The sequence below is a fragment of the Geotrypetes seraphini genome, chromosome 14, assembly GCF_902459505.1.
Source record: "Geotrypetes seraphini chromosome 14, aGeoSer1.1, whole genome shotgun sequence".
In the NCBI taxonomy this organism is placed as follows: Eukaryota; Metazoa; Chordata; class Amphibia; order Gymnophiona; family Dermophiidae; genus Geotrypetes; species Geotrypetes seraphini.
The window spans coordinates 31,506,992-31,531,405 of record NC_047097.1 but is presented as its reverse complement, the minus strand read 5'-3'; the positions used below and the strand labels follow the sequence as shown (position 1 = coordinate 31,531,405).

The 24,414-nt window shown below is 42.7% G+C and overlaps 1 protein-coding gene across 3 annotated transcripts in view; it reads right to left on the bottom strand.

The window, feature by feature from the left end:
- SEMA4B (semaphorin 4B) overlaps positions 1 to 24,414 on the bottom strand; it is a 321,358-nt gene that overhangs the window by 36,758 nt on the left and 260,186 nt on the right. For all 3 annotated transcript variants that reach the window (XM_033919910.1, XM_033919912.1, XM_033919911.1), the window contains exons 4-8: positions 21,633 to 21,793; positions 15,601 to 15,666; positions 14,279 to 14,377; positions 6,719 to 6,830; positions 1,586 to 1,702 (exon numbers count right to left, since the gene is read on the bottom strand). In XM_033919910.1, coding sequence (XP_033775801.1) covers positions 1,586 to 1,702; positions 6,719 to 6,830; positions 14,279 to 14,377; positions 15,601 to 15,666; positions 21,633 to 21,793 — 555 coding nt within the window. The remainder of the gene's footprint in view (positions 1 to 1,585; positions 1,703 to 6,718; positions 6,831 to 14,278; positions 14,378 to 15,600; positions 15,667 to 21,632; positions 21,794 to 24,414) is intronic.

The following is a 24,414-nucleotide window of genomic DNA, read 5'->3' as shown; positions in this document are numbered from 1 at the left end:
TTACAGTACTAGTTTTAGTACCGCTTTGAAACTTTCCTCTTTTTAGTCAGTTTTTTTTTTTTTTTTTTTTCAGCTGACTTCACTGCCTCTCTGTATCAATCAGGGAAAAGTTGTTAAAAATTATTTTATCCTCAGCCTTTTTTCAGTGTCAGCAGTTTCTTATCTGTTATCTACCTCAATATCTATCAATCGTTGAAGAAAAATAAACAAATAGATAGGTTTCAGGCAGAAGTTCATTTAGTCACTCTGTGTTCTGTTTCTTCATTAAACTGAAAATGGCCGCCTCAAACGGCCACACTTAAGAATTCTATTGACAACATCCACACATTAAGAGTCAATCTTTCTTATACTTTTTTTTATCTGTAGTTAGTATTTTTTTCCTTTTAAACAAGTCTTCTAATAATTACAGCTTTAACAGTATTAATTTTAAAACTGCATTGAAACTTTTTTTTTCCCTTCCGTTTGCCAATTCAATTATCAGCCTTTCCTCACAGTCATTTCACATCAGCTTAAAGACAATTCGGTAGAATCAGTAATTTATCTTTAGTTAGCCACTATTCTTTTCAATGTCAGCATTTCTTTCTCTATTTCCTCACCATTCCAGTTCTTCGATGTCTTGCCGTTTCAGCGGTGAAATAAAATCTGTATTTTTGAGTCTTTTCACAGTTTTGAAAGAGGGTAGATTCAAACTGCCAGCTCTCTCCTCCCTCTCCAATTCCTTTCACTGTCGGTCATTCACAATATTATTTAGACTTTTTCCCTCTATTATTTATTTATCTCCGATGGTGCGCCGATCCGTCACTTATCTTCGATATCTCGCCGTTTCAATGCTTAGAAAAAAAAACCGGCAATCCTCTCTTCCAGCTCTCCTCTCACAAGCCCAATCGCAGCTGCGATAGAGGAGAGCAAAATTCACTGAAATAATCTTTTATTTCAATTAACTTTGAGTTATTTTTATCTTTTTTTTTTTTTTTTAACGACTCACTTTTCAAAAGCCGGTATTCCTCTCTTTCGGTTTTTCACTCGCAGGCTGCACTGTCTCAGCGCTGCATTTCAAGTCTGTCCATATCGTTGGAGATAAAAAACGGTACTTTGCCTTCTCAGCTCCCAATTACCTCAGGCTTCGTTTTTAACTTCAGTAAAAGAGGTCATCTCATTTATCCTATGTTCCTCTTCTTTAGCAATTATTTCTTTAATGAAATTATCCAGAAGGAAAAATATTTTTTTATATTCTGTGCCTAGATGGTGAGGAGCTTTGCGACTACACTTCCATTCGTGTTCGCGCTAAGCCACGCCCCCTGTTCTAAATGTTTCTATTTTTTCTTTCTCACTAATCTCTCCCAACACATCTAAATACTTCTTTCTTTTCTATCTAGATTTTATTGTTAACCGGTCAGATATTTGTTTTATGATCGGGTTATAAAAAACCAATAAACTTGAAACTTGAAACTTGACATTTTATAATAAATTATCAGGTGGCATTGACATCTCATTTGCCTTTGCCTTTTAAAGCAAGACCCCTTCTTCTTTCTCTTCCTGTACAAGCTAATCCAGCTATGACCTGCCTCGTCAGAGCACTGTTTACCTTGAAGCCAGTTAAGGGAATTCTCGGTCTTGAGTGAGATTCTACTCTCTTGACTCTTGAATATGATTGGCTCATTTCCCTGGAAGTTGCTGACGGTGCCAGCATATAGCTCCCCATCTGGAACCAGAAGAAAAAAAAAATCTCATTACAAAACAGACATTATAGAGGGAGAAAGTGTAGCATGGAAGTGCTGAGTTTTCATTCCAGTATACCCAACTGGAGCAAGGGAGTACCACAGCAAAATTTAACAGATCTTGGGCTGTTGGAAAGGTTGTTCCAATGACTCTTCAGATCAAAGTCTATAAGAAGACTCGCTGGCCTTCACCGATATGGTGGCATAATACCACACAAGATCAGGTAAATGATCCCGGGCAACATACACTTAAAGCAGAGCAGAAGACTAATCAAATTCCTATGTTTAGATACCCCAATACCATGCACTAAATGCCACTTATATGATGGCATCTTGGCACCAACATTCCATTCTAGAATACTAGCATAAGCCAGTATTGGTGCTCTGATGTTTAGGCATAAGTTGGCATGCCTAGAAGTAACAAGTTACGCACATAATTTGTAGAATTCTTTAAACTCCGTGCAGACCATACGCCCATGGCCTTTGCAGTTAGGTACTATGGCACTTAAACGCTACCTGACAGAACAGTGCCTAGTACACATAGGCACCTGCCAATTAATGGCATCTTGACGTGTGTAATGGCACCTACCTCTAGGCAGTTTACAGAATTACCCCGTTAGTGTTTCCTATTCCCAAATTGCAAAGAATTATCTATGGTCAAAGAGTGTGGCGCGGTGGTTAAAGCTACAACCACAGCACCCTGTGGTTGTGGGTTCAAACCCACGCTGCTCCCTGTGACCCTAGGCAAGTCACTTAATTCCCCCATTGTCCCAGGCATATTAGATTGGGACTAGAGAATGACATGGGGAAAAATTCTGTCCCCGTCACTGCCCCGACCCCGGACCACCATCCCCTTCACCCGCAGCATCCATACAAGCCTCAGTACTGCAATATTTAGCTTATTCCTTCCTTATAAATCAAAGTTCTGGCTGCTGAACTAGAGAAAGAGATGTTCAGCTGGCAGGGCTTTGTTTATACATTTTTATCAACACAATTAATATACTACTTTATCCTAAAGCAAAATAAATAAATAGAACATTTTTTTCTACCTTTGTTGTTTGGTTTCTGCTTCCCTCATCTTTTCATTCAATTCCTTCCATCCACTGTCTGTCTTCTCTCTGCGCCTTCCATTTGCTCTGTTACTGTGCCTTTCCCTTCATCCCCCCAATTGGTCTGGCACCCATTTTCTTCCCTAGACTCCCCCATAGTCTAGCATCGCTGTTTTCTTCCCTTCCAGTGTCTTCTCCCCACTCTCTCTTCCCCATTTCCCAGCGTCTTCCCCCCACTGTCTCTTCCCCATTTCCCAGCATCTTCTCCCCACTCCCCGCCCTACTCTCTCTACCCCATTTCCCAGCATCTTCTCCCCACTCTCTTCCCCATTTCCCAGCATCTTCTCCCCTCTCTTCCCCAGTTCCCTTCAGGCTGCTTCAGCGTCTTTTCTCTATCCTCCCAACCCCAGTAACCTTCCCGCGGTCCAGCAACTCCCTTCTGCCAGCCAGCCATGCATCTCCCTCCCTCTCTTCCCCTTCCCTTCTCTTCATGGCGATTTCTATAAGGCTAGCGTTGTATTGAAGTCACGTCGCGTTGACTGCTGGAAAACCGGAAACAGGAAGTTGCGTCAAAGGAGACTTTTCCAGCAGCCACACGTGACGTTGATTTCAAGGCTACGGCTGCAATACAACACTAGCCTTACAGAAATCGCCATGAAGAGAAGGTAAGGGAAAGGGAGGGAGGGAGATGCATGGCTGGAGGGAGAGAGAGGGCTGCCGGACTGCGCGCTCATTCACCGCCTGTGCTCACTCCTTTAACTGCGGAGACAAAACCATTCACCGCTCCACGGGGCGGTGAATGGCCTTGTCCCCGTACTCACGGTGACCTTTTATTTTTGGTCACTGTTTCGGCGGGTTACCCGCGGCTAGCCACAGGTAACAACCACCATGTCATTCTCTAATCGGGGCAGACAGGGAGTACCTGAAAAAATTCATTTAAACCATTCTGAGCTCCCCTGGGAGAACAGTATAGAAAATTGTTTTTTTTTTTTTACTGTTTAAGTTTTTTTTATTGATTTTTTTTCATTTAACAACAAGTGTCATAAATTTTCATACAATTATCTTAATAATACACTTGATATTTCTATAATGTATTTTATACATAACATTTCTTATCTTATATTTCTTATGATTTTATATATCATATAACTGTAATTATTTTTCTTATAAAGTTATACAACATATATATTGTAATGATTTTATCAATTATTTTTTAAATTATTAACCTTTTTCCCCTCCCTTTATTACATTGTTTTCATGTAAGAATACCATTTATTAATAATATTTTATTTATAATTTATAATAAAGAGTATAAACCCCCCTCCCATATCCCCTCCCTCCCTTTCTTCTTTAACTATTTTCTTATTATGGGAAAATGAAAATCAATTATTACAATATTTTGTTAATGGTCCCCAAATCTTTTTGAATTTATCCATATATCCTTTTTGTGTTGCAAATGTATGTTCCATTTTATATATATGGCAAACTGAGTTCCACCAAAAATTATAGTTCAATCTGTCATAATTTTTCCAATTGTGTGTAATTTGTTGTACTGCTATTCCAGTCATTATAAATAAAAGTTTATTGTTATTTGATGAAATTTGACTTCGAGCTCTCATTGCAGTACCAAATAGAATTGTATCGTATGTCAAGGCTACAGGATTTTCTAACATCCTATTAATTTGAGGCCAAATTGATTTCCAAAATATTAATATGAATGGACAATAGAATAAAAGATGATCTAATGTCCCTGCTTCAAGATGACAATGCCAGCATTGGTTTTTTATTTTACATAGAGCTTTATGGACCCCTACACGTTTACATAGAATTGATAGCTCTAAGTCTAATAGATGCTGGCATTGTCAGTATAGAAAATTGAAGAAATAAATGGTGTGAAAAGTTTCTGCCTCTGATAACCACAGCTGGTATTGTGACATCATAATGCCTCATTCCACCAATGCCTAAGAGCCAACCTCATCAGTGATGTCACAATGGCTGTATTGTCCTATACTTGGCTCACTTTTACTACATTTTGATTTCTAGAGTGGTGCGGTGATTATAGCTACAGCCTCAGCAGCCTGAAGTTGTGGGTTCAAACCCACGCTTCTCCTTGTGACCCTGGGCAAGTAACTTAATCTCCCCATTGCCCCAGGTACATTAGATAGATTGTGAGTCCACCAGGACAGTCAGAGAAAAATGCATGTGTACCTGAATAAAATTGTGTAAACCGTTTTGCGTTTCCCTGAATAAATATATGACATTGTCTCTGGATTTCTACTAATAGAGCCCAAAATTCAAACATCTGGGACTGCCTCAGCCTTGCTTTTCTATTTGTTACATTACATTACATGGCCTATATTCTGCAAACACTTGACCAATTTGAACTGGATAACAACTAGAGGAATAGGAGGACATAATTCCCAATACATATTTCAAATCGCAATAATTCCGGCCCACTTTACTCATTGTCTAAATGAATCCAGAAACAATAATGTCTTCAGCTGCTTTCTGAAATCCAAGTACTCAGTCATATCTAATGGATTTCAGTAAAGAGTTCCAAATAGAAAGAGCTTGATAAAAAAAGAGCTAAAGTTAATGTAATATTTAACACATTTGACAGAAAGAAAATTTAATTGCATCTGAAAATGTCAAGAATGTCGATTTTGAATAGAAGGTAAAGTGATTAGAGACACCAAATAGTAGGAGCTGTTTCATATAACATTTTAAATATGAAAACACAATTTTTAAATTAGTTTTGAGCCAATGTCTTTTCATGTACAATGGATGGGCAGCAAATCAGCCTGGCAGCTGCATTTTGCAATGTTTCTAATGTACGTAAAAGAAGTCTAAATAAACAATATTGCAGTAATTAATCTGGAGAAATAAGTGGAAACTTCTTAAGTGTCCAAATTGAGAAACTCAATCGATGAACGTGGAACACTTTATATGGTATATAATGTATTTAAAACAGAGGAAAAAGGACCTCAAAAAATTGAGATAAGTGCCTGATTTATTTTACATCTTAGAAAGCCTTAAACAAATTTGCCGGCTTCAAACTTATACTTGCTCTTTAAGTGATTTAGAGAATATATCTACATATATTATTTATGATTTTATTGCATTAAAAAATTCAAAAAAAAAGAAAAAGAAAGCTAAAAATATTTAAAAGATTTATACAGAGTTTTTGGACCAGTGATGAAAACCTAACCCCGATTGTTCATAACTTTATTGATTGTGATCTAGGGGTTTTTTGAGGTCCTTTTTCCTCTGTTTTAAATACATTATATACCATATAAAGTGTTCCACGTTCATCGATTGAGTAATTAATCTGGGACAGTATTAGAGTGCCTGGACCAATTATCTAAAGCAGGAACCTCAAAATACTTCTGAACAATCCACAATTTTCTTAGCCAAAGAACAGCGGATTTTACCACTTTATTCACTTGAGATTCCGTGGAGAGTTGATGGTCTATTGAAACTCTTAAATCCCAGGTTACTATCTCAGATTTAAACTTAGGTCCTAATGGTGTCAGAAGATTGTTCCTGATATTATGTAAGGAGCCCAATCACGACAATTTTGGGTTTTTTCCTTATTTATTTTCCACTTGTGAGAATGGGCCTAATTTATTTTCAATTAGAGTGATAAAAAAATTGTTCACAGAATAAGCGAGTCAGTGCATTTATCCCAAGAGATTTTTCTGGTTTCAGGCAGATAAAGTGATTTCTTACACACGAGTAGGGGTTTCCTAATTGAAAAGGATATGTTCTGTGTTCAACCTACTCCTTGGTGTATATTCTTTCCCCAAGTGATGTAGACAAACCTTTTATTTTCCTGGAAATGGCAGAATGTGCACCCTTCTCTTTATGTCAGGCAGTGTTGTGTCCTGGCTATGTGGGAGATGAAGCTGTTGTAATGATTTTCTTCTCCCCCCGCCCCAAACAACTACTTACCGACCATGATGGCTGTGGATTTGTAGTCGGGGTCAAAGGGACAGCGCCCTTTCCCATCCTCCAGGATTGGGTTACCTGCAGAATCTTTCTCCAGGGAGAAGTCTTGAATGTTCTACAGACAGAGAGACGGTCCGTCAGTCACCAGAAATAATAGACAGCAGTGTGTCTGAATAAGGGAATATTAGGGAGGAGAAGGTGGGGGAAATTTAGGGAGCAACTGATCTCTTTCTCAAAGGCAAGTTTCAACCTCAACAGAAGTGGTATGGAGGAGGATGAGGGGAGAAGGATATGGGTAGATTTTTATCAAAAACCATTTTAGCTTTTTTTTTTTTTACAGAACAATTAGATGATATTTCCACAAAGTAAATTATAGGCTTAGAAGATATGCAAATGAATTTCTGGTATATGTTTCAGGGTCCAGGTCTTTATAGGCTATTTCTATAACATGGCACGCATGGCTTTCATCATTTCCCTTCACTGCAATACTGGGAAAAATTGTCAAGCGATCAATCTGATGTGATTCATATTCATTACTCTTTCTTTAGAAAGTCCTATTTAACAATAGCTTTTAACTGAATACATTAAAAACTAAAAATGTACAGCTGCATTTATTCCTCTCCTCTGGGCTTCCTGCTTAACTGCTACCAAGAACGAGCGTTTCCCCTGTTTCAGTCTGGCCACGGCACTTCCTTTCGGAGCCCTGCAATCAGGGGTTCTAGGCCTGGTCACTAGGTGTCGATGCTGCATAATCGCAGGCTCCCTGGAGAGGACTGCAAGTCCCATTCCTGCAGCACCCCTAACCAGCCAGGAAGCAGGAACCTAGAGTCCAGACACTGTGGTACCTGCAATCTGTGCGCTATTTGCTAGAAAATATTTCTTTTGAGGAGACTTGTCAAGGCATTACCATGCACTAATGCAGGTGCCCTTACCACCTACAAAATGGCCATCTTGGTGGGGGTGCTGGCACCTCTTCTCCTCTCCGCCCCCATCCTTCCTCGTTGCGTGTGCACCTTCCCTTCCCCCCATGCATCTAACTCTTCACCAGCGCCAGCAGCAGCTCCAAACTGTTGCTTGCGCCAGCCTTGGCTCTCCCTCTGAATTCACTTCCTGATCGCGGGACCAAGGAGAGTCGAGGCTGGTGCAGCCAGCAAGTTGGAGATGCTGCTCGTGCCGGTGAAGTTAAAGAGGGAAGGGAGGAAGGAAAGTGGCGTATCTCCACACCCCACTCCCTCCCACCGCATAAGAACATAATGGACATGATGAACCACTGGTCTGACCCAGCAGCGACATTTCTTATGTTCTTATGCAGCGGGGAAGGAGCCGGGTGTGGAGATATGCCACTGGGTAAGTGTTCCCATGAAATTAAAAAAAAAAAGCCAAACGCTAAAGGCTCATGGTCTTTTATACAAAATATAGGAAATCATGGTTTATGTGGCTGTGATAAAAATGGTCTTAGCATAAGGGAAAGACCCACTTAACAGCACGCTAAGGCCTAAGCTCAGGAAAAGGACTTCCTGGTTTGGAAATCAAACCTAGGTCTTTTGTATGGAGCCACCAGACTAGTCACACAAGTACAGTTCTTTTGAATTTTTAGGTACACTGAACAGGAGAGGGCTCTTGGCCAATCATATCTTGTGAACCAGAAACTGAACTCATTTTGAGCTTGGGTTTGGAAAAGGTGAATCATTAAACCTAAATTCAAATCCAAATCTGATAATATGAAGGCTGGAAAATTGTGTAAGCCCAAGGGAGGGATTTATTTATCTATCATAATAAAACCCTTAGCACGCATGCGCAAACTCCGTGATCCCTGCGTCCATGATCCGTAGCTCCGCATGCACAGTAGAAGGAGCATGTGGCGTTTTGTGTGCGGCAATTTTCTGGCTCCTTCTACTGCGCATGCGGAGGCACGGAGTTTGAAGTGGCAAACACAACGGCAGCAACTCCCCCCTCCCTCCGTCTAACACTAAAGGTATCAGCCGATGAGGAGGACTGTGCACTGAATCAAGAAGCCACGGGAAAAGAAGCCACGGTGAAGGAGGATGGCCAACTTGACCGTGATCCTCAACGTGTAGGACATAGTGAGGAAAGCTTCTAAAACTTTAGAGGCCCTGCAGGCACTGCTTACCGGCATCAGGGCACTCAGGTAGCATCAGAGTGACCGAGTGGCATAATAAAGTGTTTTTGTAATTTGAGATGGGGAGAAGGGGGGCAGTATGATATGTTATTAAGGGGAGAGAAACAGAAACAAAGAAAGACAGAAATAAATGCACACAGGGCCAGGGAGAGAGACAGAAAGAAAGACAGATAGACAGCGGCCAGGGAGAGAGACAGAAAGAAAGACAGACAGCGGCCAAGGAGAGAGACAAAAAGAAAGAAAGACAGACAGCAGCCAAGGAGAGACACAAAAAGAAAGAAAGACAGACAGCGGCCAAGGAGAGAGAGAGAAAGAAAGAAAGACAGACAGCGGCCAAGGAGAGAGACAAAAAGAAAGAAAGACAGACAGCAGCCAAGGAGAGAGAGAGAAAGAAAGAAAGACAGACAGCGGCCAAGGAGAGAGACAGAAAGAAAGAAAGACAGACAGACAGACAGGGGGCTAGGGAGAGAGACAGAAAGAAAGAGGGCAAGGAGAGAGAAAGAAAGACATACAGAAAGGAAGTCTACACATCAATTCTAGCACCCATTAATGTAACGGGCTTAAACACTAGTTTATACATATTTTTATATGCCACTTACATATAATGAAAACTATTGAAGTGGTTCACAAATAAAATCACCTTTCAAAACTATCACTTTCCATCCGCCTTGTTAATTTCTTGGTTACAAACATTTTATCTAATTCCTGACCTATCTCGACCTAACCCATTATTACTATTAAATAAAAACCTATGTGAAAACCCATGCACCTACCCTACTTTTTCCACTCCTCTGACATTATGGGTAAAGCCACGTTTTTAGTGCTTTATGAAAACCTGAAGGGCACAAGGAAAGAACATAAGAATAGTCTTACTGGGTCAGACCAATGGTCCATCTAGCCCAGTAACCCATCTTCACAGCAGTCAATCCAGGCCACTAGTACCTGGCCAAAACCCAAATAATAGCAATATTCCATGCTACCAATCCATGGCAAGCAGTGGCTTCCCCATGTCCATCTCAATAACAGACTATGGGCTTTTCCTCCAGGAACTTGTCCAAACCTTTCTTAAAACCAGCTACGCTATCCGCTCTTACCACATCCTCTGGCAACGTGTTCCAGAGCTAAACTATTCTATGAGTGAAAAAAAAATTCTTCCTATTGGTTTTAAAAGTATTTCCCTGTCACTTCATCGAGTGTCCCCTAGTCTTTGTAATCCTTAACGGAGTAAAAAAAAAAAAATGATCCACTTGTACCTGTTCTATACCACTCAGAATTTTGTAGAAGAATTTGAAATAGGAGAAAAAAAAATAGCAATATTGCCTTTGCCGAGACCTCATCTAGAGTATTATACACAATTCTGGGGACATGTCTCTGAAAGAAGTGAAACAGATTGGGGGGTATGGTTCAGGAGATGTTATAGAGGTGCAAATGGAAATTTGCGCATAAGAATAGCCTTACTGGGTCAGACCAATGGTCCATCAAGCCCAGTAGCCCGTTCTCACAGTGGCCAATCCAGGTCCCTAGTACCTGGGCAAAACCCAAGGAGTAGCAAAATTCCATTCTACTAATCCAGGGCAAGCAGTGGCATCCCCCATGTCTCTCACAATAACAGACTATGGACTTTCCTCCAGGAACTTGTCCAAACTTGGAAAAATGTGTTCCAGAGCTTAATAATTCTTTGAGTGAAACAAAATTTCCTCCTATTTTAAAAGTATTTCCCTGTAACTTCATCGAGTGTCCCCTAGTCTTTGTACTTTTTGATGGAGTGAAAAATCGATCCACTTGTACCCGTTTTACTCCACTCAGGATTTTGTAGACTTCAATCATATCTCCCCTCAGCCGTCTCTTTTCCAAGCTGAAGAGCCCTAACTGTTTTAGTCTTTCCTCATATGAGAGGAGTTCCATCTCCTTTACCATCTTGGTTGCTCTTCTTTAAACCTTTTCTAGTGCCACTATATCTTATTTGAGATAAGGAGACCAGAATTGAACGCAATACTCCAGCTGAGGTCACACCACGGAGCGATACAGGGGCATTATAACATTCTTGGTCTTGTTAACCATCCTTTTTTAATAATGCCTAGCATCCTATTTGCTTTTTTGGCCGCCGCCGCACATTGGGTGGAAGGTTTCATCGTATTGTCTACAATGATACCCAGATCCTTTTCTTGGGCGCTAATCCCCAAGATGGACCCTAGCATCCGGTAACTGTGATTCAAGTTATTCTTCCCAATGTGCATCACTTTGCATTTGTCTACATTAAATTTCATCTGCCACATGGATGCCCAAGTCTTCCAATTTCCTAAGGTCCGCCTGCAATTTTTCACAATACGCATGCATTTTAACAACTTTGAACAGTTTAGTGTCATCTGCAAATTTAATCATCTCACTCGTTGTTCCAATTTCCAGATCATTTATAAATAAGTTATATAGCACTGGTCCTAGTACAGACCCCTGTGGAACTCCACTGTTTACTCTCCTCCATCGAGAAAAATGACCATTTAACCTTATCCTCTGTTTTCTATCCAATAACCAATTCCTAATCCACAACTGAACTTTGCCACCTATCCCATGACACTTTAAATTTCTCAGGAGCCTCTCGTGAGGAACATAATCAAAAGCTTTCTGAAAATCTAGATACATTACATCAACCTGCTCACCTTTATCCACGTTTATTCACACTTTCAAAGAAGTCAAGCAAATTGGTGAGCCAAGATCTCCCTCGGCTGAACCCATGCTGACTCCGTCTCATTAAATCAAGTTTGCCTACATGTTCCACAATTTTATTTTTTAGTTTCTACCATTTTGCCTGGCACTGAAGTGTGGCTTATTGGGCTGTAATTTCCCGGATCTTCCCTTGAGCCCTTTTTATAATCTTTATTCATTTTTACATCTTACCACATTGGCCACCCTCCAATCTTCAGGTAGTACAGACGATTTTAGCAACAGATTACAGATCACAAACAGCAGGTCAGCAATTTCATGTTTGAGTTCTTTTAATACCCTGGGATGTATACCCTCCGGTCCTGGTGATTTATTACTTTTTAACTTGTCGCTTTGGCTTAGTACATTTTCCAAATTCACTGAGATTTCTTTTAGTTCCTCCGCATCATCACCCTTGAAAACCATTTCCGGTTCAGGTAGATCTCATACATCTTCCGTAAAGACCGAAGCATAGAATTCATTCAGTCTTTCTGCTATGGCCTTATCTTCCCTGAGCGCCCCTTTTGCTTCTTGATCATCCAACAGATTCCCTGCAACAGATTCCCTCACAGGTTTTCTGCTTCTGATGTACCTAAAAAAATTGTTATGAGTTTTTGCCTCTTTTGCAAGACTTAATGATGAAAACATATGCATCCTATCGAACTTTCTGCTCTTAGGGCTGGATTCTGTAACTGGTGCCGGACAACCCTGGCCTACATTTCAGTCGCCACAGGATCCTAACGTCAGGCCACAGCGGCCATAAGCTGATCGCAGCAGGGGAAGTTATCCCTGATCAACTGAGTTGGCAGTGCTCCCCGAAAGCTGCGGCTTTGGGGAGTCCAGCCAGCTCAGCTGATCCGGGAGGGGGGGATACCACTGCCACAATCAGCTGAGAAGCTGCTGCAGGTGACCCCCCATCATCAAGGGGGATACCCACTCCTGCCTGCCAGAAACTGCGAAGCACCCCCCCCCAACCACAATAGGTAGAAGGGATGCCCACTCCTGAAGCACCCCTCCAAGCGCAATAGGCAGGATAGATGCCCACTCCCTCCTCCCTGCAGGCCCGTCCAAAAACATGACCCACCCCAACCACCGATACCCTGAAACCCTCACCCTGACACTCCCCCAAACACTAACAAACAATAGTGGCCCTTCCCCTTCCCAGTGCATCCTGTAAGCAGTCAACCAGCGCTGGCACCTCTCCTCCTCACCGGCATCTCATGGAACACCTAGAATCTCACTAAGGCACACGGTTTGCAATACACTGGACTAGAACAATCCATTCCAGTCTACAAGCATATCCAAAGACCCAGGTTAGGAACATATGTACAGATCAGTTTTCACAGAACTAAAGCAGGAACTATCATACAAAGGTGAAACCTTTTTTATATGTATAGGAGGCAGGCCTCTTTCAATTAAAATGAAGTTCTAAACAAGGGGCCATAGGGTATGGGCAAAAGAGGACAGACTCGGGAGTAACCTATGGAAATATATTTTATGGAAAGAGTGGTGGAAGCATTAAACAGCCCCCAGCAAAGGTGGTGGTGAAGAGGATGGATCTAAATTCAAGAAAGTATGAGACAAGCACAGTTAGTGTAGAAACATAGAGTATGATGGCAGAAAAGGGCCGTCGGCCCAACAAGTCTGCCCACTCGAAGAACCCTCCCTCAACAAGAACCCTCCCTCTAAGAATTGCCCGGAGCGAACCCACTCCAAGAACCCTTCCTCAACAAGAACCCTCTTTTTAAGCATTTCCCCGGAGCGAACCTACATGTTTATCCCATCGTCCCTTGAAGTTAAGTGCGTTACTGGCCTCAACTACCTGAAGTGAAAGACCATTCCATCGATCAACCACTCTTACGGTGAAGAAGTATTTCCTGATGTCACCATGAAATCTCCCACCCTTGAGTTTGAGCGGATGCCCTCTGTTTGTTGTGGGACCCGTAAGGAAGAAGATAGGTGTAGGTGAGCAGACAGAATAGGGATACTTGATCTTTATCTGCCATCTTTTTTCTGTTTCTAAATACAGCAAAACCAGCTTTGTTAAATCTACACACAGATCCTACAGAATCAATCTAGTGACAGCCACAAAAGGAACGAAATCTGGTTGAACCATTCCAATGCCATCTATATAGGCCGACATGAGCTTAACTAATCCAGGAACATCTCTATCCTAAGAAACCAGTCTGCAGTCACCTACACACAGATCCATAGTGGAAGAACCCAAGGAGATAGACAAGAGAGATAAATTTGTCCCGGTCCCCACAGGAACTCAATTTCCCTATCCCGTCCCCATGAATTTTGTCGCTGTCCCTGTTCCTGCCTTAACCATACAAGCTTTGAACACTTACGATTTTAAAGTGTTTGAGGCTTGTGCAGATGAGGATGGAGCTTGCAGGAATGGGGCAGGGACAGGAAAAGAACTCATGGGGACGGGAAAATGAGTTCCCGCAGGGACGGGGAAAACTTTCTCCCCGTGTCATTCTGTAATAGACAACTTAACATCTACATTAACGTGCTCCATTTCAAAACTTTGTATGTCAAAAAACTGGCACGTATCATGGCTCTGTGTTTCCATAGCCAACCTAAAATCAGGCAGCTTCACCCATCAGTTCCAAGAAGCACTCATTCAACTCCTATCTTTCATACTGGCGCTCTGTCACCATTTGCAGTAACCGCTTTGTCCTCTTCCACCAGTTATATGTTCCCTATTGACAACTTACAATATAGGCACAGGATGGGCTGAAGGCATATGTTCCACAGGTATACAAGTGAGTGGCATTCAGTTGTAGAAGAATTTTTACATAATTTTGGCAGTCCCTCTGGAAAATAATTGGAAAAACACTCTGTTAGTTGCAAGAAGAGATGCTGTAACACATTTCATCTTTGGCTGCTTGCTGATTTTTTTTCACCCATGAGTTTCCTCCTGCATCTCTAGGCAGCCACTTCAGTCAGAACCAGGGCTGGAATCTGGCACCACAAGCCTTCACTAACAATTATCTGGATATTTCTTTTGCTTTATATCCACTTCTAACTCATCTAGAGACTTAGGCTCCTCCCTGGATGCACTGGGGAGAGGCCTAAGGCTCTGATTGGCCCAGGTTATTTAAGGCCCCTCCCATAGGAGGGGCAAAACAGAGCCTTAGGCTAACAAGATGCACTAAGGAGGGGAAGGCCCACCATTTTGAAGAGGCAAGCCTGCTGGGCGGAGAGAGTAGGCATCCCTCCAGCCAGCCATTGTAAGTAAGGTAAGGGGGAGGGGGTTGTCGGAGGCATATGAGGGTGTTGGGGGAGGTTGGGTGGCGGACGGAGGAAGTGGGCATCTCTACCGCTGCTGGGGGGTGTCAGGGGTGCATTGCTTGGTGGAGGGAGGGAGTGGGAATCTCTCTCGCTGCCGGGGGGGGCGTTGCTTGGCGGTGGGAGTGAGTGAACATCTCTCCCGCTGCAGGGAGGGCGGGGGTTTGCAGTGTCTAGTGATTGTGCGACATGGCAGGAGAGAATGGGCATCTCTCCTGCCGATCTTCAATTTGGGTTTTTAAAAACAAATTATTATTATTTTAATTTGTGTGGTGGTGGGGAGGGGGGTCTGAGCTGTCAAACCTTACTTTCCTGTCAGTGCATGTCCCAGCATCACAGAGCATGGTCAATAAAAGGGTTTGCTCCCTGTCCATTTCAGTCTAAAGGAGCCCCACCTGTCTGGGTTTCCCAATCAATTCCTGTTTGAAGCCAGATAGTAGCAGACTAAGTTGGACACCCCACAGGCTATCTCTTTTCCTCTCTGCATGCAGCACTTTTTTTTCAATACGGGGTCATTTATTATACCACACAAATGCCACCAGCTGACCTTGCTTCTTAGCAAGAGATTTGCTAGGTATGGAAATCGTCAAAACCTGGAGTGCGTCCAACATTCTGGATAAAACATACTGTGAGACTAGACCAGCGTTCCAAGTTCCTCCGAATGTGCTTGACAAGTTCCCTGCCTCTGGATTTATGATCTATAATAGTCCTACATTCAAAACAGTCGAAGCAATGAGTTTCACGGTACCTCAGAATCCTTGCCCTTAAAAGCACACTCCTTCTTCTTATCTTCGCTCGCCTTCCATGACAAGTGCTGCAGTGGAACAGACAGTGGTTATTCTAACAGAACAGAATATCAACATCCATTCTTGAGTCACTGCAATGAACAGGTGCAATAAGTGACCACATACTGATAAGGGAGGGTGGGGGGGGAGTAGATGATTTCATACGTGAAAGTAGCAATTTCAGAAAAGCTGCTATAGACTTGTCTCCCCGCAGCATGCACAGTTTGAAAAGAGCGTGTCCTGTGCATGGTTTGGGCAAACCTTTGAATATAACTATTCCTGATTTTGTAATGAAAACACATGCCCAATAGAACTGTCAGCTTGTTGCTTATCTGGACCTGGGTTTGCAGTGATTGAAGGAGACTCTGAGCTCACATTTTTGGTGTTGAAAAACCTCCTCAAGTAGGAACACATTCTGGAGCATGTCAACCTTGGGACACAGCATTTTGCAAAATTCTGTTCATATAAGGTACTCTACCTTTTATCCGAGGTTCCAAAAACTGAAATATAATATTACTAATCTGTGCAAAAAAGCTTACTTAGGGAATCACAAGGGAAATCTGGCCCCAAAGTCACCTTAAAGAATTCCAGCACCAGGGTGGGGTGGAGGGGCTCCCAAGCCCTGCCAGTCAAAGAGGTCCTCCACCAGGTGAAGCTAGTCTCAGTTAGGACGCCGGTCTCTGACCTAAGGGCCACCGCTTGAGTGGACTGTTGGGCACGATGGACCACGGGTCTGACCCAGCAGCGGCAATTCTTAGGTTCTATTTAGTACTGTTTCCTCCCTTAAGTTGGTTGGTAAGGAGTTCCAAAGTTGAGGGGCTGTAACTGAGAAGGATGGGATGGATAGAAGGTGTTGTTTGACCTTAATGTCCTAGAGGGGTAGAAGGTATAAGCAGCTTATCAAGAAATATGGGGGCTTTTAAAGGTTATCGAGGCTATTTTATCAAGGTCCTTTTTTCATATTCATTATATTTGTATTGAGATCTAGTGATCCTTCTTGGATATTACCACTTGGATGCTGATATAATGTTGCACAAATATAATGCAAAAATTAATAATTGGGTTGGACTTTAACAAACATGTCAATGGTGGCAAACACATGTTAAATGTTGATTTTAGAAGCCACTGATTACATGTTGGATTCTTGCAGGGTGTACGGATTCAAAAACAGAATGCTACGGGGGGGGGGGGGGGGGGGAGGGGGGAGGTGTCCAAAACATGCCATGTACTGTACATTCCTATCTTGCAAAAAACAAAAGGAATTGACCCCAAAATATCCACAAAGAAGAAAATCCAGAGAAAACAAAAAAAAAAAAAACCCTCTGTGGAGTGACGATGTTCCTAAATGGACTTTATTTGAAAGTGTCAAAGTTCCAAGGGTACACTGAAATCATCCACATAAAGCAATTCCATCCACATAAAAATAAATCATCCACATAAGAGGATTGCACGTATTATTTTACAAATGTCCTCTGGCTTTTGCCCCTCTTCCATGCCATGCAGAAACTGACAGCAAAATGCCTTATGGTATGAGAAACCCCAACTTGCTGCTCGCACCAGTGTCAGCTCTTCCTCTGACGTCACTTTGTAGGCGAGGGTCCAGGAAGTGACATCAGAGGAAGAGCCAATGCCGGCGTAAGCAGCAGGTTGGGTTGCTGTTTTAAAGAGGTATGGGGAAGGGGCAGTAGTAGGGGGGTGCTGGTGCCCCCACCAAGATGGTGCTTGGGGAGGACCCTCTTTACTGCACTGTATCCAAGCAATCCATGCATCAAGTCCATACAGACATTCTGGTTAAGAAATGCTATTACATTCTCTGGAAATTTGGTATATCGATTTTTCAGCATTCAGGTTACTAGTTCAATCTCTTGTATTATTGTAATGTTATTTAGTTGGGATCTTATTAAAAAAAAAAAAAAAAAAAAACCATCAAGAGATTAAGAATTATTCAAAACACAGTGGTTTGACTAATTTTTGGTCTGAAGAAATCTGAACACTTTACCCCATACTATAAAAAAATGACCCTGGTTACCAGTGGAAGCCCAGATAATATTCAAGTTTGCATGTCTATGTTATAAGACGTTGCTAGGTTTTGCATCTACAGTATTTACCTCTCTAAACATTTTGTATTTTCCACTAATTTATGACATACACGTGGAACTTCTCTGTTCTCATTTCCTACGTTGAAAGGATGTGTTTATAAAAGATTCCTGGACAGAACTTTATCTTATCAGGCTGGTATTTGGGGTAAAACTATAAGTGAACTTTTTTCTACATATCAATCTTTGAAAACCTACAGCATTTGGAACCTAGAACAATACCAGGTGGACTTTACAGTCTATGACCCAGAAATATCTTTTTTTTTTTCCAATTCTTTATTCATTTTTTAAAAAACTTACAATAAGTGTAACAGCAGTTATAGCATATTAAAGTTTAATAAAACACTTAATAATCTACGAAAAATCCACATCAGAAATTTTCCCCCTCCCTCAATAACATTCTTTAAATTCAAGACAACCAATTATAAACCTCATTCCCATATACTTTATTTATTATACAAATAAAAAAATAAAAAAAACCCTTCCCTCCCTCCCTCCACCCTGGATGTGCATTTTAATATTCAATCATTACAATATTTTGTTAATGGCTCCCAAATCTCCTGAAATTTTCTAAAATTCCCTTGCTGTGTGGCTATTGTCCTTTCCATTTTATAAATGTGACATAAAGAGTTCCACCAGAAGCTGTAATTAATTACTCGGAATCTGTCACAGTGTTCCCGCTAAGCTGCGCTGGCGCACAAAATATTACCTCGCAGCGCACAAGTTTCTCGTCACAGCGCACACAGTGTAGAGCACAGTTCTTCAACCGCCGGTCCGCAAACAAAATCTTGCCGGTCCGCGAAGGATTCGGTCCCCGCCGCAACGAAAGGCCGGCGTCAGCTGACTTGCAACTTCCTGTTGCAGTCGCTGTGCCGGGACTCCTGCCTTCGCCGGGACTCCTGCCTTCCACCGCGTTTGCCTCCTGCCTTGTCTCCGCACCTCCAGACCAGCAGCGGCAGCTGTGTATGCTTTTAACTTCGGCACAGAGCTGCCCCTAATCAATAGTTTAGCGCGGTTTCATAAGGCAGCCTCGGGGCCTTTGCTAGGCCGGCCCACATCGCATCATCGAAGCGGGCCGGCTATCAAAGGCCCCGAGGCTGCCTCATGAAACCGCGCTAAACTATTGATTAGGGGCAGCTCTGTGCCGAAGTTAAAAGCATACAGAGCTGCCGCTGCTGGTCTGAACTCTTGGGCCGCTGAAGGAGGGCAAAAAGCAGCTGTCCTGGAGGTTTCCCTTCCTCTCGCCTTTACAGGTTCCTTTTTTCCACCTTTTTTTTTTTCCTTCAAACGGCAACGGGCCCCAGCATCGACATCAATCAAGTAAGTTCCACTGTCAATCAAGCGGTTCTGCTCGGCCAAAGCTTCCCCTGTGACATGAGCCACCCTCAGGGGAAAGAAAGTGACCCACAAAGGTGAGGGGAAGGGGGGCAGATGATGGAAGTTGGGGGGGGGGAGAGAGAGAGAGAGAGAGAAGGGGCAGATGATGGAATGGAGGAGATGAGAGAGAGAGAGAAGGGGACAGATGATGGAAGTGAGAAGAAGGGAGAGAGAGCAGAAGGCAGATGGATGTCAGTTGAGAAGGGAGAGCAGATGCTGAATGGAAGTGGGGAAAGAACACATACTGGATGGAAGGAGGAGATAAATAAAGGGGGAAGAAAATAGTAAGATAATGGAGGGGTTAGGGAAAGGGGTGACAAGCTGTGTGTAGACACAGTGAAAAGAGGGAAACGGGACTAAATAGTAAGAAAGAATTTAATTTAGATGGAGGCAGAAAATAGAGAAGGAAGACCAGAGAAGAAAAGGGAAGAGAGAGCAGAGAATGATCAGATCTGAGTGGAGGAAATGAGAAGAGAGATATGCTAAAAACCACAGGGGGGAGGGAAGGATAGAGATGCCAGACCATGAGGGGAACAGAAGGAAGATGATGGATGCTAGACCAAATTGGGGGGTGGGGGGGGGGCAGGAGGAGAGATGGCAGGGAAAGACAGACAGTGAATGGAAGGGGCAGATGCTGGACTGAAGAGACAGAGAAGGTTATCATGCTGCTGTACCGGGCCATGGTACGCCCTCACCTGGAGTACTGCGTCCAGCACTGGTACTTTAAGAAGGACACGGTACTACTCGAAAGGATCCAGAGAAAAGCAACTAAAATGGTTAAGGGGCTGGAGGAGTTGCCGTACAGCGAAAGATTAGAGAAACTGGGCCTCTTCTCCCTTGAGCAGAGGAGATTGAGAGGGGACATGATAGAAACATTCAAGGTACTGAAGGGAATAGACTTAGTAGCTAAGGCAGGGAGAACGAGAGGGCACTCTCTAAAGTTGAAAGGGGATAGATTCCATACAAACGTAAGGAAGTTCTGTGGTAGAAAGCAACATATTTATTTGGCTCATAACTTGCTGGCGCCCGATATTTTTAGCTCACAGTGAAAAAAGTTTGCTCACAACACCCACCCGCTTAGAGGGAACACTGATGGCAACCCCTGTCATAATAAGAAAAAGCCTATTATTTTTAGATGATATTTGGCTCTTAGCCCTCATTGACATGCCCCAGAAATATCAAAGAAGAGGCAAGTTAACTAATGGGCAGACTGGATGGACCATTCAGGTCTTTATCTGCCGTCATTTACTATGTTCCTTATATGATAAATTTTTCTAAACTATTTTAGTGATGCATTTTCACTGTTCGATAGCTTCTCTTGATGTAAACCACTTTGGACTACATTTTTATTATTATTTATTATTGGACAGTCCTCTTTTTACCAATTTGCTTTTTTTATTTTGCATGGCCCACATCTGCCCATGAACCTACCCTGGGGGTTATTTTATGAAGCACTAGCTGATCACCCGGATATTTATTTATCCCAATCATCTGTTGGTTTTGATAATTTTTACATATCACCCCCTTCCCACCCCCAGATACATCCGATTTTATATATATACTAGTGTGTAAGCCCGTTACATTAACGGGTGCTAGAGTAGATGTCTGTCTGTCTGGTTTTTTTTCTTTGTCTCTCTCTCCTTGGACGCTGCCTATCTTTCTGTCATTTTTTCTGTCTGTGTCTCTCCCTATGTCCTTAGTGCCCTCAGTGCCTCCTTCCCATGTCCTTAGTGCCCCCAGTGCCTCCATACTGTGTCCTTAGTGCCCCCTTCCCGTGTCCTTAGTGCCCCCAGTGCCTCCTTCCTATGTCCCCATCACTATCTTCCAGACTTTGTCCCACCCCCACCCCCGATGCCAGCCTGCCTGCCTCCATCACATCCCCCTGAGCAGCATGTTTCCATTTACCTCCCCCCCCCCCCCCCCGCCGCTGACCCTACCCGGCACACCCAAAACCCCCGTTGACCCTCCCAGCCGACCCTCCCACTGCTAGACGGCCGACAAACCTCCCGGCTCCAGCAGCGTCTGAGGCACAGTAAACACGCTGCTTCGCGTCCTTCTACTGGCCTGATTTCCTCTGCCGCGTCTCTCATGACGTCATCAGGGACGCGGCAGAGGAAATCAGGCCAGTAGAAGGATGCGAAGCAGCGTGTTTACTGTGCCTCAGACGCTGCTGGAGCCGGGAGGTTTGTGTTCGTCTCACGGTGGGAGGTATGACTGGGAGGGTCAACGGGGGTGCCGGGTAGAGTCAGCGCTGGGGGGGAGAGTGTCGCAGCGTGTTGCCTGCCGCCGGTCATTAGAATAGAACCCTAAGCGCGCCTGCGTACTCTTACCTGCCACGGACATACAGATCAGGGATCAGGTAGGAGTGCGCATGCGCGCTTAGCGTTTTATTATAGGTAGAAATATATATAGATTGCTCACATGTAACTGTGCAGGGTATTGATAGGTATGATGATAGCTGGGTAATGAAATCAGAAGACAGAGGTGGAAGGGCAAAGAGGAGCGAGATCCTTCAAACTTACGCTGTGTTGGTGCCGACTGGACTCAAAACTTGAACTGTTAAGTGCAAAGAGGGTCTCCCGGGCCCCCAGATACAACGTTTCTCCATCCGCGCTTAGCAATAGCGTTGTGTAGTGACTGGCTCCCTCCGCTTCAAACCACTTCACCAGTCTGTCCGAGGAACCTGAGCAAAAGGAAGTCAACTTGTTATATGTGTGCTTTTCATGCTACATCCTTCATTGTGGTGGTCATCAGATACCTCTCAGTTCCTGATACACTCCTGCACAGTCATTGACCAACCCTGGAGTACAAAGATCACTTTTCCAGTAGGGATAATACTTACATTCATTATGAGAATTACTATATACTACAAGTACACAACAATTTGCTTGTTTATGTAATAAATGCATGCATCGAGTTTGGCAGAAAGCACTGTCCTCTGATCACGACCGTCCTTTAATTCAGAATGCTGTACTATGTAACTAAAGCTAGATGAGATGTTTGCTGGTACAGTGTGTTTAAATTTAGCCATCTTTGCATAAACGAGCCGAACATAGCATGATGGATCGAGCTTTGCCAAGATGTGTCTCTACAGCAAAGAAAAGTGCATGAGATCTCTCTTTTTTTTCAAATAGTGCAGGGACTATGGTAAAATTCAAACAATTTCCCACAGATATGGGGACCGAGAGGGGAAAAAGAGATAATGCAATCAATAACACTTTGTAATGCCCCTGGATGAATCTTACATGGCAGTCATGGATTACGATTTTTTTTCCCCTGTTTCTACCCCCCCCCCCATCACATCATAATAATAAGCTGGCTATGCCATAAACTGGCCACAATGCATAATCTGCTGGTCTTGAAACAGGGCTTCCCAAACCATGGTGACCCTGTGGTCAGTTTGGTTTTCATGACATCCACGATGAATATGCATGAGATCAATTTACATACAAATACAACTTATGTATATTTATTGTGGATAAAACCTGAAATCTGTTAAGTCAGAGGGTACCTTCCATCTGCATGAAGACGTCAATTCTGAGCCTAAAATTCTCCCTTAAAATCAAAGTTCGAAGGAAAATAATTAAAAAATTGAAAATAAAATACATATTTCTTCTTTTTTTACATGAAAAATTTTTTACACATTGACCTTATGTGAGGAATTCATCAACAAGTGCCAGTAATTGCAAGAGGATTGTGAAAAATTGCAAGATGACTTTGTGAGACTGGAAGATTGGGCATCAAAATGGCAGATGACGCTTAATGTGAGCAAGTGCAAAGTGATGCATTTGGGAAACAGGAACCCGAATTATAGCTATGTGATGCTGGGTTCTGTGTTAGGAGTCACTGCCCAGGAAAAGGATCTAGGTGTCATTGTTGAGGATACGTTGAAACCCTCAGCTCAATGTTTGGCGGCTGCTAAGAAAGCAAATAGAGTTAGGAATTATCAGGAAAGGAATGGAAAACAAAGATGAAAATGTTGTAATGTCCTTGTATCGCTCTATGGTACAGCCACAACTCAAATACTGTGTGCAGCTGTGGTTGCCGTATCTCAAAAAAGATATAGCGGAATTAGAAAAGGTACAGAGAAGGGCAACCAAAATGCTAAAAGGGATGGGTCGACTTCCCTATGAGGAGAAGCTAAAGCGGCTAGAGCTCTTCAGCTTGGAGAAGAGACGGCGTAGGGGTGATATGATAGAGGTCTATAAGATAATGAGTGAAGTGGAAAGGATAGATGTGAATCGCTTGTTCACTCTTTCCAAAAATACTAAGATTAGGGGATATGCAATGAAGCTGCTAAGTAGTAGATTTAAAACAAACCGGAGAAAATATTTCTTCACACAACATGTAATTAAACTCTGGAATTCAATTGCCGGAGAATGTGGTGAAATCAGTTAGCTTAGCGGGGTTTAAAAAAGGTTTGGATAATGTCCTAAAAGAGAAGTCCATAGGTTTTTATTGAGATGGTTTGGGAAAATCCATTGCTTATTCCTAGGATAAGCAGCATAGAATCTGTTTTGCTACTTGGGATCTAGCTAGGGACTTGGGACCTGGGTTGGCCACTGTTGGACCTTCGGTCTGTGCCAGTATGGCAAATCTTATGCTCTTCTGTGATTAGCACGCACTAACACTAAAGACACCCATTGTATTCCTATGGGTGTCTTTAGCCTTTAGCGTGAGCTAATGCAGTTAATGCCTATTAATAAATTCCCTCCTAAGAGGCAAAAACTTTGGGCCCCTTTTCAAGTTTATTTAGGCTTGATATACCGCTTGAAACATCCTAAGGTGGTTTACATAATACAAAGCTAAAAGCAATTTAAAAACAGGGAGGTTGTTGCATGGATTCACAAGGAAGACGGCTAGGGTTACATTGTTTCATAAAATAAAAATAATAAAATTGATGGGGGAGGGAAAAGACTAGCTGTGCTAGAGGCTTTTAGTACAAGCCGGTGTGGTAATTAGTCCGACGCTCGATAATTCCTATAGCGTTGGAGCACTTACCTCATTGGCCCGCCCTAAAATCCGCTAGCGCAGCTTGATAAAAAGAAGGGTTTGGTTTGATCACAGATCTAAGAATTTGTAGGTAAGATTCAGTAAATATCCTGCGTATTGATTTCCCTAGTCTTCTCCCCTCACCTACAAATACTTTAAGGGCAATTCTATGAGGTTCACCTAAAGTAAGGCACACGTATTTTAAAGAATGATGCCCATGACCAGTGCCTGGGTACTATTCTTTGAAATGTGCACAATTTGATTGAAACCACAAGGAGACCTACACAGGCAAAGAGAAGCAAAAGGAAGTGG